The sequence below is a fragment of the Hoplias malabaricus genome, chromosome 7, assembly GCF_029633855.1.
Source record: "Hoplias malabaricus isolate fHopMal1 chromosome 7, fHopMal1.hap1, whole genome shotgun sequence".
NCBI classification, from domain to species: Eukaryota; Metazoa; Chordata; class Actinopteri; order Characiformes; family Erythrinidae; genus Hoplias; species Hoplias malabaricus.
This window is the reverse complement of record NC_089806.1, coordinates 35,827,737-35,846,276: the sequence shown is the minus strand read 5'-3', so window position 1 is coordinate 35,846,276 and position 18,540 is coordinate 35,827,737. Positions and strand designations below refer to the sequence as shown.

At 38.5% G+C, this 18,540-nt stretch overlaps 2 protein-coding genes across 2 annotated transcripts in view; one reads left to right on the top strand and one right to left on the bottom strand.

Annotated features, from left to right (window-relative positions):
* Positions 1-318: 318 nt before the first annotated feature.
* cd164 (CD164 molecule, sialomucin) lies at positions 319-12,247 on the bottom strand. The gene is made up of 6 exons (XM_066677507.1): positions 12,066-12,247; positions 8,441-8,515; positions 4,940-5,008; positions 4,754-4,822; positions 4,060-4,119; positions 319-3,937 (listed from the first exon to the last, which is right to left on the bottom strand). The coding sequence occupies exons 1-6, from the start codon at positions 12,130-12,132 to the stop codon at positions 3,777-3,779; spliced, it is 501 nt and encodes a 166-aa protein (XP_066533604.1). The 5' UTR covers positions 12,133-12,247; the 3' UTR covers positions 319-3,776.
* A 3,977-nt stretch (positions 12,248-16,224) lies between these two features.
* The window catches only part of grm1a (glutamate receptor, metabotropic 1a), a 42,257-nt gene continuing 39,941 nt past the window's right edge, over positions 16,225-18,540 (top strand). The window contains exon 1 of the mRNA XM_066676693.1: positions 16,225-16,406. The gene's annotated coding sequence lies outside the window, so the exon portion shown is untranslated. The remainder of the gene's footprint in view (positions 16,407-18,540) is intronic.

The following is an 18,540-nucleotide window of genomic DNA, read 5'->3' as shown; positions in this document are numbered from 1 at the left end:
CTAAGAATCACTTTTGCCACCATGCTTTGGGAAATCCAGCCGTGGTCAATTGTGTAGCAATATTTTTACGCCACTTTTGATAAACGTCACTTCTTAGCAGCAGAAACCAAGATAACGTCCCTCCTCCCACCAAGGTCATAAACCAATTATAACTCCAGTAAGATTTGACACCATTAGTGCCCAGAACTCAAATACGTACATGGTTTCTGTCTCCTTCTCGTAAAAACAGTTTTATTCCTTTTTGTGCTCATCACATATTCTATCACGTGCATGGACGCCAACCACCAAAAAAACAAAAACACATGTACAATGTTGTTTTTCACTTTTTTTAATTAGTTATTGATTTTAACATCTTCAACCTAATTGCAACCACAGGAAAATAACAAACAAAAACTAAGGAAAATGAAAAACAAACAGGAAAAGATATTTTCAGGAAAATAAACCCAACAGAGCGCTAAAAACATTGTTTAAGGCAGACTTTGTGGCAACATTTAGCAAAAGCAAGTGTAGATGCAGGTGTGTGTGTTTGTGTGTGCACATTTGTGTTGGTTTGCTCGCAAATAAAATGCACTCCGGGAACCTTTAACTTATACAAACCCACTTTGGGTCACCTAAAGATTCTTAAAAAAAAAAAAGCCCAAGCACTGAGAAAGGAATACAATAAATGGCACATTATACAAACCACCCTAATAATAACAACAACAAACCGTGTGAAGAATTATGTAAGCTATATTCTAATCAGATCTCAGGGTTTATTTATATGGGCCCTGAACCGAATTTTCATCCAGGCAAGAATATGCCAAATCCCTTTAAGAATTGTTAAAGACAAAATTCTTCATCATATAACCTTCTGCATAATTAAGGCACTTCATCTTCAAGGGACAACAAAGAATGAGCAAATAATTCTAAGAGCAGTGACAAAAATAAAGTAAGAGAGATACAGCCAGACAGCGTTAGGCACTCCTTACTGGGTTACACTCTGGAAACCTAACCAATAATTATTCCACATTCCCTCTTAGAGACTCCAGCTTCAGTCCAACACAAAAAGATCTTTGGATGTAGCCTAACGCTGTTCACGCTGTAATGTGACTTGAATTAGTTACACGCTGTATCTATGGCAATCAGCAACAAAAAAAAAGATAATGACATGCCACACAGACTTAACTTACACTCATGTTCAGTAAAGACAAAAGTAGTAGCATATTTTTCATTTGGAAAGATTCAAGCAAACAGGCAAGCACTTTTATTTAGCATTAAAACATGACTAGCAGACTCCAGTGCAAAAAAAAGCTAATGGAGATGTGTAATAATCCCCAAATCATGCAAGCATAGACAATTTTGGCATAAAAGCAATCCATTCAAAGAATGCATAATTGGCTTAAGTGGTTTCGGTGAAATGTGTGGGAGACCTTAAAAGCAGACGTATAGTAAATCAAAACCAGAATGACAGCAATATGTAAGGAGACATCAGTGGGTCAGCAAAAAAGTATTAGAAAAAAAAACAAACAAATAAAAGGAAGTGTCAAAAAGATAACATTATTAGCAGCAAGCAATTCAAGACCATTTCTACCCTTCATCAGTTTGGCCACTAAAATGGCTACACCCATGTTTCTCTGGTGGCCAGATAAATGTAAATGTGAACAGCGCGTCAAACAACGCTGATTAAATGTCAGAAATCATTCATGGAATTCGGTATGGCTTCTGTAATGATACCATGTCATAAACTAGGCAAGCAAACAATTTTCAGGTTCCTAAATATGGGAAATAGGCTGAGAGTGTAAGACATCAATCTAGCATTTCATAAACTGTTCTGGCTTAGGAGGGGCACAACACTTCTGATCGTGTTTATATGGGATCTTTTTTGCTCCACGCTTGGCATTATCATTTCTCTAAAGCACAAGGACTGGACAACAATAGCAGGATATGAATGAACCCTAGCCTGTGGCCTTCCCTTGACCTGAGTAGTGATAAAAGGGACATATTTTAACAAAGTCATTTTCTGTCTTCCTCCTTCTGTTTTTGGGGGAGTTGGTTTTAAAAAAAAAAAAAAAGAAAAAGAAAAAAAAGAAAACACACTACGACCAAGAACAAATATAACGCGATGTCCCAAAAATGAAATGAAAATGTAATGGGTTATGTACCTTTTATGTATTTCATATGACAATGTAAATTAAAAGTGACAATAAAGCTCTACCAATCACTGCTTTCATAGACAAAGCAACTGTGTAAATCTCAAGAGCAGGGAAAAAAAAAGCTCTAAACTCTGCAACTGCCAACATGTGGAGGATGAGCGCAAGGCTAGCGAGAGCGCCAAGGCTTTTAGGTGACTGTACAAATCAATAAACTGAGATTTTCAACTACAGAAACATATCATTTACCCATTAATATATACCTTATAATACAGCAATCAGTCCAGCTGGCAGACTCTCTCCACTTCATGGATAAAACCGAGCACACGCTTGTGCAAAACCACCACGTATGTCCGCCCCAGCAGGAGGCGGCTGACCATGAACCAAATGAATCCAATCAAGTGGTGGTCAGCACTCACACAATCATACTTTTAAGGCTCAGAGGGAGGGATTGCAGACAAAGAACATCAATAACCAACACCAAGCTGAATAAGCAACAGCAATCACAAACCCCAAAGGCACGTCGACTCAAAAATCACTTCCTGATGAGGCAAACCATTCTGAGCCCTCCACCAACACTTCTGGCTAAGAATAAACTTGTACATTATTAGTACTAAATTTGGCTAGTGGGTTTGTACTGACTAATCCCGGCAACAGGTATCAAACCAGACTCTGTCAGTCGAACTACAAACATTAATGGCAAAAGGTTGAGCTAGGTTTTGTGATTTATTGCAAGTAGGTCATGCTCTCATTTGGTGAAAATAAGTCATGTGGGTTTTTTTTTTTTGTATTTTGTATTTTTTTTTTAAAAAGCCACAACATCCAACTACCAAATACAGTAAGAACCAGAACTAAAAGATGTTTCAGCAAGGCTTTTATCAAGAAAACGAAAAAAAGAAAAAGGTCATTTTTATCATTTTGTCTTCACTGGTTTTTAGCATGCAAGTATGGCTTCAGGGATTCTGGATGGATGAAGTTTTCCTTCTTTCTTATTAGCCAATGCAGAATAAACAGGGAAAGTTGCAATCAGCACCAGAGAAAAATAAACTAGCCAGTGCGACTAGTACGTGTCGTTTCAGGTTAAACTAATGTAAAAGAACGGAAGGGTTAATGCCATGGGCAAGCACAAAACCCTCACTCCTAGAGCAGTGGCATTCAATATCATCTTACGATTTGCACTTGCAGTAATACAACTGGTTTGGAAAAAAATGCCAGGTTCAACAGAACCACCCTGGAATAGATGAGGCATGATCTGGCCTGTAAGTATTAGAAAATTAAAAATCTGTTGCCATTTATAAAAAAAAAAAAGACGGGATGTTTAATGAGATGGACAGCTGCAACTAAGAATACTGTAATAAATACACTGAAATGCAACAATGCCACTGCTCTAGGTGCCACATTTGAAACATTGGTTTGTTTATTTGTGTAACTACACTTTTTTGCAAGCCTTCAATTAACTGAAAGGCAAAGCTCAAAACAAAGGCTTCAAACACCTCATCATGGCTGACACAAGAGGATGGAGAAAATACAGGTCAGGTGTAGGTGTGTGTGTGAGTGTGTGTGTGTGTGTGTGTGAGTGTGAGTGTGTGAGGGTGTAGTGTGTGTTGTGTGCATGTAGTGCAATACGGTGCCTTCAGTGACTCTCGGTTACAGAGTGTGATAATTGCGGTCCTTGGACTTGCAAAACTTGTAGAGGAAGAAAACGACAGCTTGAAAGCCAAGCACTAGCACAATGCCACCAATGAAACTAGCTGCATCAAATGTGGACTTCTTCTTAGGAGTGGGTGGTGCTGTTGTTGTGGTGCTGTCTGTTGGAAAGATAGAAATCAAAGATCTGAACTGGTGTTTGGAGAAAAATAAGCTGTAATTGCTTCTTATATGTTGTAGGAATTAAAATACTCATAAGAGATATCAGGAGGGCAGCACTTACTTGGAGAAGTGCTGTTGTGAGTTGGAGCAACCGTGGTTGTCAGGGTCGTATGTTGAGTGGCTAAACAACATAATTTCAGTTAACATATTAGTATTTACAGGTATCAAAGAGAAAATATATCAGTGGCTAATAACTACTTGCCATAATAATTGACAGTAGTGATATAATTTATATTTATTTTTGTTCACAGAATATATTTATCACAAACTATATTTTAGTTAAGATACTTTAAGTAATTTCTGAATGAATATCATTTTATATTTAATTTAGCAGGTTTCCTAAACGAAAGTTTAGTTCATGTTCTATTGCAAATTTTCTGTGTTCAAAACACACTATATTCGCCAGAAATGTAATAATGTCCTCCACATTTGTTTGCCACATATGTGGCAAATTGGAGACGGACTGAAATTATTTTCTCTGTCAAAACATAAGCCAAACAAATCGGTGATATAAACGTGCCAATCAGTCAAAACACATTCTCATTCATTGTCCATTTTAATCAGATTCACTTACAGATGTACTTTATAGTCCTATAATCACACAGAGAAAAGTGGCGTGTTCACGTCTGCATTTAAGGTGCATTAGCCAAGTATGAATTTGCATTTATCTGTGCTAACATATGAGAGCACTGTGTTATACCAACTGATGTGTGGAAAGAAATCTATATTAAACATTTAAGAGCAATATATTTTACCTGTAGTAACAACTGTAGTGGCGTTGGTTGCTGTGGTGTTCGCCATGGGAGACACAGTTGTTGGCGTAGCTGAAAAGAGGAATGAAGAGGTTGGCTGAGTCCTGAACTCCCATAGCACAATATGTATTGCATTGCCATTTTAGTTTATTGTTTAAGAAATCCTTTAGAGACCAGGAGAGAGCTTACAGTGGCAAGTGGCATTGGTGCAATTATTTTCTGTTGCAAAACTGCTGTTAACACATCGAACTGTTGTATCTAAAAGGCAAATAAAACAGATTTAAAAGTCATTCATATATATGCAAACAAATCAATTCAAACAAGTCAAATTTAATGTGTTTTAAACAACACAGTGTTGTTTAAAAGGCATCACCACTTATTTTAATACACACACACACACACACACACACACACACACACACACACACACACACACACACACACACACACACACACGGTTTACATTTACAGATAAATTCATATTTTGCAATTTCAAACCTGCCTTATTCTCAAAGCCACAGTCCACTCAGTTTAATACTTTTATTAATACTTGTTTCTACAGCTTTGTTCGGATTGGTGTTGGGAAGGTCTAAATGTGCTTTATATGATGTCACCTCTATAAAAACACAGCCTTCCAGCACATTCAGGGGGACATTTTAATTAAACATTTTATGCGCCCTTAGCGATAAAACTCATTCACGCAAACTGCATAATAATTACTACAACATTAACGAGTTTCCCACAATGCACCGACTCCCCTCCCTTGATCTAACTGGTGGCACCTTAGTACTTCCTACAAAGCAGCAAACAAGCAGAATGAGTTAACTACTCTGTCATGCGAACATTAGCACTGCTAATAACCCCTTCATCTGCACAGCCAGCAAACAAATAGGCACAATGCAGAATTGGCACAGTCAGCTGCTCAAAAAGGTTGAAAGGAAAATTAAGTCAGTGGAGGGTAAAAATTTGAACAACCTAACATACATGCACCTGGCCTGAAAATAAACCCAAACCACAGCTGGAAAGACCCTGAACCACAGTGGAAAATAAATGTGAATACCGGTGGGGAGGAGGGGGACTCATAATAGATGTTTAAAAAAAAAAAATAACTGGATGAGTCGAGCAGCATCATAATAATTAATTTAACATATACATAAACAGAAAGATATACCGGGAATAGTAGAGAAACAGTATGTGCTGGAATGTTTCACCTAACATGCACATGTGAAATGTAGCACTCTCTTGAGCATTCTACGCAATCATTTTGAAAGCAGGGTCACTTTCCAAGTTGAACACAGTCACAGTAACTGATTTAACAGTCGAATAGATTAAATAAATTTAAATTTCAGTCAGAATTCATCACTGTGATGCTCAGTCTCCAAGAGAACAATCATTTCCTAGCTTTGGTTCTGTAAACTCTGTTCAGCCAAGTGGCAACCTGCTGTTAGTGAATGGTTGTCCTCTCGTTCAGACCGTATTTTTGGAACAAAAAATCCTTGGTACCCATGTCATGTTCATTGCTGCTTTCTATAAATGGTTTTTTAGTGAATCTCGGCCAACCACACAGTTATAAGCACTGGGAGAGTCGAGGACAGTCAACTGCTTTTTTTTTTTTTCTCCTCCTCCTAAACTGCCACTGATGTAACGCCACAATCACGTCATCTCACAGACGGCTGTGTACTTGGGCCAGCCTTAATACTTTTAGGTATGGTTTCTCTCCGGTCTTGACTCAATCATAACATCATCACTTGCAGTGACAAGCACATGACTTGTTATTATCTTATCAGGTTTAACTAGGTCAACAGACATTCCGGGATGCAGCCTCAGCAAGGCTTATTTTTATTTTCAGATTTCACTTTTCAGTCAAGTTCAAGCAGTCATGCCATGGATCACTTTCTGGCTCACTGACCAGCAAGTCAATCTCCAATTCCTCCACATAAACCTCACCTTACAAGGTCAATACTCTGATCAGTAATGCCTCAGTGTGCTCAATCATTACAATACAACATTTTTAAATACTACCCAATACACTGCAGTGCTATTCACCTTTGGTTTGGTATGACACTCTTTACTTTGTAACAAAAGTTACTCCACTTCTTTTCCAGACCATCACAGCATACCAAAGAAGACTGTTTAAAAAAAAACCCCGAGCCGTTAGCTTTGTGCTAAAGCTGCAGGCTTTGTTATGAGAGGGCTCGGCAGTGAAGAGTAACTCTGCCTAGTCCTGTCAGACCACTTTCACTCCACCCTGCACTGCTCTAAAGGCCAAATACACTGAAACACACAGTGGGTGTGGCAATAGCTGCCTTCTGATTTGGCTGTGTGAACAAAGTCTACCCACATTTGTTTGTCACAGCTGTGGGGGAAGTGGTTTATATTAGTTTCAAGTAGTCCAAGCAGGGGGAACTCCACAGCTTGAACCTGTGCCTTACAGGTTCCCAGGTGAACAGAATGAGAGCCTTCTTTTTTCTAAATTGAGTCACAGTTCTATTGATATTTGCATCTACTATCTTTTTCAGGCAGTTATGTTACTTAATTCCAGTTATGTTACTTAAGCCACTTAATTCATTCTTCTCCTCAACAAGCTCCCAAAAGTAATGCTTACATGCTGCGTAATCACACTGCAGGGAAGCTTGCTCAGACATTTGTCAATTGGCTGTTAAGGTATTGTGCAGTGATTCATTCTCGTTTGCAAGGAATACAACACGGGGGATTCGTCTCCTTTGACGATCATTTCAGCTTTGGTATGATAAGATGAAAAAACACTGTGGCCTGTTCTTTTCTAAACATTGTTTGTAAAGGCAGAACATCACACTCGGTTCAAGGAAAACGCAACTTCTGCTGACACACAATTTCCAAGGCATGGGTGCAGGAAATGTACTGAAGCCTATGAGGCAAGGGAATGCAGCCAGCTCTTCGTGGGTTATAATGCTTCTGTACAAATGGGCAGGTCAGCTAAAGCTATGAAGAGCTCCAGACACTAATATCTGTGAAGGTCATTGTACAGAACCATTTACAATGAAACAGAATCACATTACTCTGTGACATATCTCCCAATATTTTGCCATCACTGTAGACCCTTAATTCGTGTATACAATACCCAGTTACACACATTCTGAGACACAAGAGGAAAACAAATGTGTGATGTGAATTAATGACTGATGACCAGCCATGTGGCAGTGCTGTCCAGAGTTACAGGGAGCTTGAAAGGATTGCAGGCCTAAACCCAGAGTCTTAAAAAAATCCCTATGAAAAAACAATGGGTATGTAACACATGATGCATAATCCACATTAACACAAACAGGGCTAGATATTCCATCCCACAGATTATACGATCATGAAAGTTTAAATCCATTTATCTACACAAGCGATCGGTATAGTAAATACAAATTTTCATCAGGAAGTCACTAATGGGCCACGTGATACCTGTATTACAGAATGGAAAAAGTCCACATTCACAAAAAGCAACCTAAAATGTACTTTTTTGAGCTAACCAAGATTCATAACTCAAATGAATTAAAACTATTATTTTTTGCACATTTTCATATTCATTTTCAAAATGGGCTTAGAATTTTCAGATTGATTATACCATAAAACACTCAATCAATGCAACTGAGCTATGGAAATGTGCTTTGGGTTGTGATGATCGTTTAGTAAGAAGGTGGTGGTGGTGATGTGCCAGCAACTCACTGCAATCCATCCAGAAACAGCCAGTCATGTTTGAACATTCTTCACAGGTCAAATTGTCACAGGCACCATCTCCACCTGCAAAAGAGAAACATTAATTTAGCAATTAATGAAAAAAGGATTCCAGCAAATTTGAATAAATACTGAATAATTTCACGGTGTGGTTTTAAACAAAGCTTGGAGGGGTTTTTGAATTAATTCTTGACAATGGCTTGTGAATATTAGGGGCTGACGAATATGGATGTTTGGGGCCAAAACAAGATTTTGATAGAAACTGGACTTAATAAACAATATCAAACATAAAATCATTGCAGCTGAGCTTGTATTAAACTGACACTAAACTTTTAACACATGGAGCTACCAGGCAGTGTAAAGGTTCGAAAGTGTTGATTGAAATTTTAAATATACACTTCCTTTCATACTCTGGTGCAGGTGAAACAATAGGACTGAGAACACCTGAGAAGGTGGGTCTCAATCCATTTCTAAAACAGTTGTGATGCAGTTCATTTCAAATATGAACACAATACAACAAAAAAAAAAACCACACAAGATACGACACTAAAAACGCCTCAAAATAACAATGCACATTGAAGACAATGAACAGCTGAAGACAATCCAGCATCACTGAGGAAATTCTGGTGTTGTTTTGACTCTTCATTTTACAGCCCCTTGCTGTTTTTTGAGTTGGTAAAAACACCACGAGGTATACACATCCCAGATAAGTGCAAGAAGCCCTGCATTGTGCATTATACTGACGACTGACTCACAAAATATATGCAATGTGTCACTTTTTATATTTCTTTTGATTGAATTGTAAATTTGTCTGCATGATCTCTTTGCAAACCAGGACTAAAATGTCTAACAAGGCATAATGGATTCATTTTAAATGGACAAATGGAAATTAACCACATGTATAAACAACGATAAAGACTTCAAAATCATTGTTTTTAAGTCGCTTCTGATCTTCATGCATGATTCAAGTTATCGGGCTACAGTTTAGAGGTTGAATCTCAAACAGTAAGATATGTTTTTGGCTAAACAACTATCTTTATCAGATTCAGCATGTTCTCACCATCATGTAAAAAGAGGGAAACTTAAAACAGAATTTCAAAATAATGACTCCGGTAACATGCATTGTATTTGTAAGTATTTCAAGCAATAATGTTTTGTAACAGTACATTTGTAACAGGGAACTTACCATCAAACCTTTCTGAAAGACTTTTCTTACATCTTAACCATTGGAATTCCCCTTTGATCTATCACTGATTGTTCACCCCGTCCATATACATTACATTTCATTCAGACTGACCTACTAAAAGAACAATTACTACAAAAAAAATAGTGCCCTACTTCTCTAGATTCCCCCTGCCTTGCTGAACAGCGATATTTGGATTATTGGTATAAAGTGAGTAGAGGTAAATTAAATTAACCTGGACAAAAACAACTGAAACTGACAGAGTGACCTACAATATAATCTGAAAACATGCTGTTAAATTTGGTTAAAGTTCATACAGCCACTGAGAGAAAATGTTTTGTGGACCTCTCCTGAAGCTTAAGGGAGAATTTGATGTTCAGTTAACAAACACTTCCAGTGACAAAACTAGCAGACTCTCAAAATAAGGTAGGTGTTTGAACACATTTTACTTTGCATACCTGAAAGACAAACATTATCTAAAAACAGAAGGAAACGTTGCACAATCATTATATGACGACAGATTCAATGAGGGTTTCCCAAACATGAATTAAACAAAAATTTTCAAAAAAAATTTTTTCCCACACAATCTATTCTCTCAACTGTCCTAAGAACCTTTTCGTAACAAGATGATACATGCGCACACTACACAAACCAATCCCCAATCAATCTGTAAAGATTTTTTACTGAATTTAACTAATGACTTACTGGAACAAAAGGAACTGTAATTTTTTACTAATTCTTTAAGAAGAATTAACTTTAAAATTATTTAACTTTCTCTCTTTAACACAGAATACTCCAGTTTCAAAGAAATCATCCAGCCCTGACCACATTTAAAGAACTTATGCTAATATTATACATTAAATAACCTGCAACTTGGAATAACAGCAATAAAAATACAAAGATAGCACATCCACAAACAGGTAGGCTTTTTTTTTTTTTTTTAAAAAGACACAAGTACAACTTGTTCAACTAGGGTCCCCAATCCAGCTAGACCTCCAGCTATATCTTGTCACTTCATTTTGTGACAGTCTCTCAATGGCCTCGAAGAAATAAAATTGAAGTAAGTAAAGATGATGTAGCTCATATCTAGACAATTGTCTTTACACCTCGCAAATCTTACTTTGTTTCTCTGCTGGTAGGCCTTATATAAAATGGCTAACTTAAGCCATTTTCAAGGACATCACTAAAATTCCAGGACAGTATGCCTCAAACTACACTTCATATTACATGTTTTAAACATATTTATGATATTTTAAACAATGTAAACAATGTTAAATGTCATTACAATTCCATTAACATACACTCAAACTGTTCTTTAGAGTTGTTTTTTTACACAGATATTGACCAGAAGAGGATGGGTTTCCTTTTCTTATGGTTCATCTAAAAGCTTCTCTTGTTTTTCCTGCTACTGTTGACTCTACGATACTCAGCTGGGGCTGGGGATATGAATTATGTACAGCCTCAGACCATTTTAGAACAGGGACCCGGTCTCAAAAAAAATAAAATAAAACAAAATAAAATAATAACAACTGACTTGTGCTAAAGATGAATTTTCAAGTTCAAAACTGCAATTTCAAATTCCAAGGTCTGCAATTGTATTTAGAGCCCACAATTTCAAGAACAATTGCTTTACAAGGGGACACATAGCTACCTTATTTATGACAGAGTTAGACCAGACGCAAAACAAACACCGTCCTATATGCAAAATAACAACCACAGCTAAATTAATTTATCACTCTATAAAATTCAAAATTCATATAAAATTCAACACTCAATAAATCATATGTTTTCTTGTTTATAAAAAAAAAATATATGAATTTAATTTAAAGACAATAATTGTAATTTAAACCGAATTAACCATATTGGTTAGAAAAATCGCAAATATATATCGCTAACTATATTTCCCCCAAATCATTCGGCCCTAAAACACCTTCCGCATTTATCTCCCTGAACAAATTTAAACTGGGTTCAGTGTTGACATGCATTTAATACTTTACATATCATTGGTTGACTGTTAAAGTAAGACTGGACGACGTTTCCTTTGGAGAGTTGTAACGTTAGTTAAACGTTTTGAGGTAAAAGTAATGGGTAATAACGTTACTCCACAGCTGATAACCCAGCTAAATTGTAGCCGCGCAGTTAACGTTACAGGAGCTGACATTAAAACGTTCGTACGTTCATAACTTGAAGGTAAGATGTTACAATAACCAAATATTTAAACACAATTTAAAATGTTAATGTCAATCACTAGAAGTTCCCCCAATTTTCCGTTCCACCTTAAACACCGTTACATTCCCTACATCGTTTAAGGTGGAACGCAAAACCAGAACACGAAGCCAACTTCAGGCTTGAGATACGAGAGCTAGCAAGTTAGCTTAGCTAACGATAGCATCTCGTGCTAATTGGCTAACAGGTCAACAACAGTTCACTTACTCGTCTCCTGGAAACTGGAGCTCAGAGCAGTTAGGACAAGTATCAGGAAGAAACCCCTCCAGTACATGTTCTCAGTTTGATATTCTCCCGTCAAAACGCCGGAGACGGTGGACACTAAGCGCTGGAGATGAGATTAAAGCTGGCTGTGTACTTTCTGACGCTGTCCGGCGGTGTTTCCTGCTCCTGTATGTCATGTGGCTGAGCTTGTTTTTCGCTTTAATGCCACGTGTTCCCTCCCCCGCCCTCCACTTGCCAAAGAAAACGAACTTGAATTACAATTTCAGACTAACGTGTTTTTTTTCTGTACTTATTTGTGCTACTTTTTATGTTCTTATACTTAGTATTTATTTATGTAACTATTTATTTATTTATTGATGCCCCATAGACTGGGTCCCCTATGTGTTCAACGCGACTTGAAATTAGTTTACAGACGCTCTGATGCACTCGGGCCACGGAGTCATTATTGAAGTTGTTTCGTGGTTTGACGAAGAGTTATTTTGAGAGAAGGTTCCTTTAATGTAACTTTAAACCGTTACAGACTATTCCAAGTCACTGTGTGTGTTCCAGGATTTCTCATTTGTTTCTTGGTGAAAGCATTTTTAAATTAACTTTTATTTTATAAAATGATGCAGTTATATTTATTTTAACATGCCAAACATGACCCACTATTGACGACTCATTCCTATTCAGTACAGGCCCAAAGACCACCAGAGAATGCTTTGTGGCCTACCATTGGTTGAGAGGTCACCCTGGTTTAGTCATTTTATAAACTGCGTTATTTACATGCAAAACTCATTATATATTCGGGTTGAGTGCAGTTATTATTATTATTATTAACACTGGGACGCCACTGATGTCTATCATTGTAAGTGTTAAATACATTTTTGATTATCATTTCTGTGTTTAATTAAATCATGGCCAGACCTCCTGTGAAGACATTGATTTGGTCAGAAATTACCAGATTTTACTTTATGTCCTACAGCGCCGCCTGCTGCCGTCCTCCTGTAAGTCATTTTTTTTTATAACGTAGTCACATAATACTTCCTTATCACATAATATGGCAAATAAATAAATCTCGATTCCAGACAGAGTTTTTGGAAAACAGGACTTAAGAGTCTAGAGCTCGATAAGCAGAGTCACGCTGGATTGTTGATTCTGGGTCTTGTAAAATCTGGTAATGGTTATACATTCACAGCCTGATCCAATTTCAAATGTTCAGTTTTATTAGGCTTCTTGAACAGACTCTGTGTATGTATCATTCATTAAAATCCCATAACAATATACAAAATACTTCTTAAAATTTACCCCATAATAAAAGCTATAGGATTAAACAATGACATGACTTTCAGTCAAAATAAATAAATAAATGACTTAATAACCATGATAGTGTTCCCCCAGAGCTGCAGGTAAGCCATGTCTGTATTAGGACTGTAATTCACAGAGGTCAACACTGCACACGGCTCTGTAGCGTAAGGATAGGGACATATCCACCTTTTTCACCAATGGCAGGTTAGTACTGTTGTTAGATTGATGTGGCAAAGAGTGTTCTTTCTTTCTTTCTTTCTTTCTTTCTTTCTTTCTTTCTTTCTTTCTTTCTTTCTTTCTTTCTTTCTTTCTTTCTTTCTTTCTTTCTTTCTTTCTTTCTTTCTTTCTTTCTTTCTTTCTTTCTTAAGAGAAGGACTGCGGCACGGTGGTGCAGCAGGTAGTGTCGCAGTGACACAGCTCCAGGGACCTGGAGGTTGTGGGTTCGATTCCCACTCCAGGTGACTGTCTGTGAGGAGTGTGTTGTGTTCTCCCCGTGTCCGCGTGGGTTTCCTCCGGGTGCTCCGGTTTCCTCACACAGTCCAAAAACACACGTTGGAATTGGCAACTCAAAAGTGTGTGTGTGAGCCTGTGTTGCCCTGTGGAGGACTGGCGCCCAATGATTCCAGGTAGACTCTGGACCCACCGCGACCCTTAACGGATAAGCGGTTACAGAGAATGAATAATGATTTTATGAAGAAACCAGTCAAAACAGGGATCATACGGCCATTTTAACGTAGACTTTAGCAGTTTTCTTGGCCGTGCACAATAACGACATCAGGTGTCTATTAAATGTATTACCGCCAGATGGCGAGGTGCTTGTCCACTTTTTGCCCAGAAGCGTTTTAGAAGCTCTTTAAGAACAAGTCCAGTAGTGAATCGAGCCACCGGCGCTGTTCGAAATCAGAGGCCTCACCAAACAACTGAAAAATAAGCTATTCTTCCTTATTCCCATTGTGAGGATCTATTAGCCAAGCGTGTGGAACCTGTATATTCTAATTCATCTTCTAATGGATATAACATACATCCTTGTCTATTATCATCACTACTGCAGAGCACGCACTCCTGTTTCCTTTGAAATAGAGAGTGAGAGCACTACTCAGAGTGAACAGAATACTTGTGAGGAGCTGTGCCATTCCCATATGTGTGTAATCTGTAAAAGTACAGTTAAAAAAAAGGAAAGAAAAGAAAAAATAAAACCCAACAACACACACAATAAATTGTTGTGGCCAATTGCGCAATACACTGTACACAATGATTTTAAATAAAGGAATCATTAACTCATTAACATTAGCACATGTCAAGAAAGCATAATGTCCCTTTCCTATGATGTGTGTGTGTGTGTGTAGCAAAGAAGTATGTATGTAGATCCCCTAACACAGAGTTCAGTGGAAATATAAGCTTGTGTATAAATATGTGTGTATGTGTTACATCTGCACATGATTGTGTGTGTGTGTGTGTGTGGTTCAGACAGTAAGTTTAATGTCAGTTCATGCTCAGTGTAATTTTAGGGCCAAGTGTAGGTTAATACTGATTATGATCAAAGTTAGAGTAAGGCAATGCAATGTCTTTGAAACCATGGAGACAACACTGTGTGTGTGTGTGTGTGTGTGTGTGTGTGTGTGTGTGTGAAAGAAAGACATCCAATAAACTTGGCCCAGCTGGTGGCACCCCCACAGCCCTGTTCCCACTGGTGCCAGAATTGAGCAGAATGTCCTCTGGTCATTCACATGTGCTTCATGGTTCAAAGCCAAACTGGGAAATTATCACTGGAAGATACTCATTCATCTTGTGTAGTTTGAAAAGCAGCCATCATTATCATGGTCATTTTGAATGCTGCACCATGAAGAAACTACCTGTGCTTACAAACAAACTACGACAGGAATTAGACTTGTTTAATGAAGTAATCACTAACATTCATTCGTTCATGTTCTGTAACTGATGTGTCCTGTTTAGGGCCACGCTGTGGACGGAAACCCATTCAGACACAGGGAGAAGCTGCAAAACATTGCGGAAACAACCGTTTTCCACTTAAAGCCTGTATAGGATCTGATTGAATGAGTGTGAAATGAAAGGGGATGGTCTGGGACAGCTGTGCATGAGCCAAACATTAAAACAACTCTGTTCTGGGAGGAGACTGAGCTCCGTTAAGTTCATTTTAGATTAGTTAGTGTGGAGTGGTTCTAATGATTCAGCATCAGTAAATGACCTTTAAAATAAGCCTTAATAACTATCAGTGTAGTCCATAAAATAACTCTCAGTTATTATAGAGAGCTTCGACATGCATTCAGTGATTTGGCCGTCACCTGAAAGAGTTTGTTTTACTCATCTGCTAATGAAGAAAACATAAACAAATCAGTGGAACACATACGTAAGCCCTGTCCCTTAAAACACTTGGAAGTGTTCATCAAAATATTACGGAATAAAAAGAAAAAACTGATTAAACTGATTGGCAATGATGGTGATGGTGACGATGATGACGATAATGACAACGGTGTTGATGATGATGATGATGATGATGATGGTAGTGGTACAGTGATGTATTTAATTATTTTTATTTCAACGTAATGCAGATCCTGCCAATATGTGGTAACCGGCTAGTGAGCAAGGAGGGTGGGAGAGAGAGAGAGAGAGAGAGAGAGAGAGAGAAGGGAGAGAGAGAGAGAGAGAGAGAGAGAGAAGGGAGAGAGAGAGAGAGAGAGTGAATGAATCTCATACAAAGAGAGAGAGAGAGAGAGGGAGAGAGAGATAAAAAGGCAGAGAGGGAGAGAGAGATAAAAAGGCAGAGAGAGAGAGAGAGAGGAGGGAGAGAGTGAATGAATCTCATACAAAGAGACAGAGAGAGAGAGAGTGGGAGAGTAAGAGAGAGCGAGAGACAGAGATCGAGGTGCAGAGAGATAGAGAGAAAGAGATCAGAGGGAGAGAGAGAGAGAGAGAGAGAGAAAGAGAGTCTCTCACTGGGTGAGCGGTGTAAACTGAAGTATCACGTCCCGGCAGCGGCTGCTCCAGAAATTGGAAGGTGGTGCATGAAGGGCTCAGGTGCGTATCGCGGCTGAATTCCTTTACAGATGTCCTGACTGGGGCTCGCGTGTTACTCTCGACTCACAGCTGGACAGATGTGAAGGACCAACGCGCACGAGGCAGCGCGCCGTTATTTATCATTATTCGGTATGGCCACTCCGCTGCACGCGCGATCATCCGCACGTGAATGAGAAAATCTAGCGCGTGAATGAGAAGGCGACGGATTCTCGACGCGGTTCGTGTTTACCGTGACTCGGTATCGCTGCTGTAGGTCACACTCTGCTGCATGCTCGGGTGGGTTGTTTGTTGGTTCTGCACGACGGCTTCGTGATGAATTAACCCGTGTTGGGTTGATTCTCGTTCATACAAGCGGGTAGCAGCTGAGGTCCTCAGTGGAACCGAAGCGTCCGCGCTGTGTCCCGGTCTGGTCCATGTGCGCTGTCCGTGGTGCTGAACAGGCTGAGGGTCGACTGGGGCCCCAAACTGCACCGGGAGCGTCAATGTCCTGCTTATTACATTCAGCGGATCGTACAGGGGTTGGACGTTTTTTAGGGGGGTCTTTGCCCGTATTATTTCATACACAAACAATGGTAGTCTAAAAAAATGACGTGCTGAGAGACCGAGCAAACGAACTCTTTGTATGCAGTTCAAATAAATGCTGTGAACCGACATAGTTCTTTGAGAAAAACCAGTTCAGCTTGTTAGAACATGAAGTGATTATATATATCTATATATATATATATGACCCAAAAAACAACTGTAAAGCAGCACTGCTCTCCTATGAACAGAGTTTGTCTCCAGTGGCAGTGTTTTCCAATATACGTTTCATAGCTTTGACCTTTACACAGCACTGTCTCCAGAGCTGTATTCACTCTTACAGTGTTGTTGAGTTCACTCTCACAGTGCGGAATTCTCTTTCAGTCGTGTGGATTTCAGTATGTATTTTAATGGACTGTTATAATGCTCCATTTACTTTTACGGTGTCAGCTTCCTTTCTTACCAAGTTAGATTCATTCTCATAAATTAAAATGGTACCTGGAATTCATACACATTTGTCAATGAATAATAATAATAATAAGAAGAAGAAGCATCACCTACAAAAACAGCAGTTGTGATGTAACATGTTTTATTCATGCGCAATGGACTGACACATTTCAGTTATTCACCATAGTGCCTGAGTAAGTAATCTGTACTCTGACAGTGCCTGCCACTCTTGTCAACCTTACAGTGTTGTATTCACTCTTACCCAGTTGAGAATGTAGTTCTGGTGTATGTGTAGTGTTTACAGTGATTAATTCACTACCTTGGTGAATAAATATAGGGTTCACTGTGTTTGATTCACTCTTATAGTGTTGATCTGACCTGAATTTACAGTGGACATTACACACCATCTTTTCTTGGAGTAGTAGTGGTCACACTACAGTGTTGAATTCATTCTAGTGATGCTGGATTCAGTAGTACTGAATAAAATGCTCTAATTTCATACAAAATGATGTGCCAATAGATGGATCTTGAATTTAAAAAGGAAGAAAAAGGGTTGTATATTTCCAGAGGTAAACTGTGTGACTTTAACATATTCCATTTCTGAACAACCAACCGATATGATCCAGTACTGTGTGACATGTTTGTGTACACAGCACTCATTATTACACAGTGTGAGTTCACTTTTACAGAGATCCTCTCTTTACAGTGTAGGGTTCACTGGTGTATTCTTACAGTGCTGCACTCACAGATACACAGATACACTTAGCACTGTCAGAATAGAAGGTACCATGCATGCACATTACTGTCACTAAAGGTACCATATAAATGTATATCTATTGTTACAACAGTGGTTCTAAAAAGTCCAGAAGGAGAAATGAGTGATTGTAAGTTGAAAATGTGTTGGAGATTAAAGGGTTTTTGCATCAGATTGATAGAGATATGGTTCTATACAGCACTTTTTAGAAAAGGGTTCTAAATGGCACCAAAACGGTTCCTCTATTGTTAGGCTTTAAAGATAGAGGAACTGTATTTGGTACCATATAGAACCCTTTTCTAAAAGGTGCTGTATAAACCCATCTATAGAACATTCCCTATCAATCTGATGATGCAAAGAACCCCTTGATCGTGCAAAAGGTTCTTCAAGTGTTCAGTTTACTTTATAGAACCA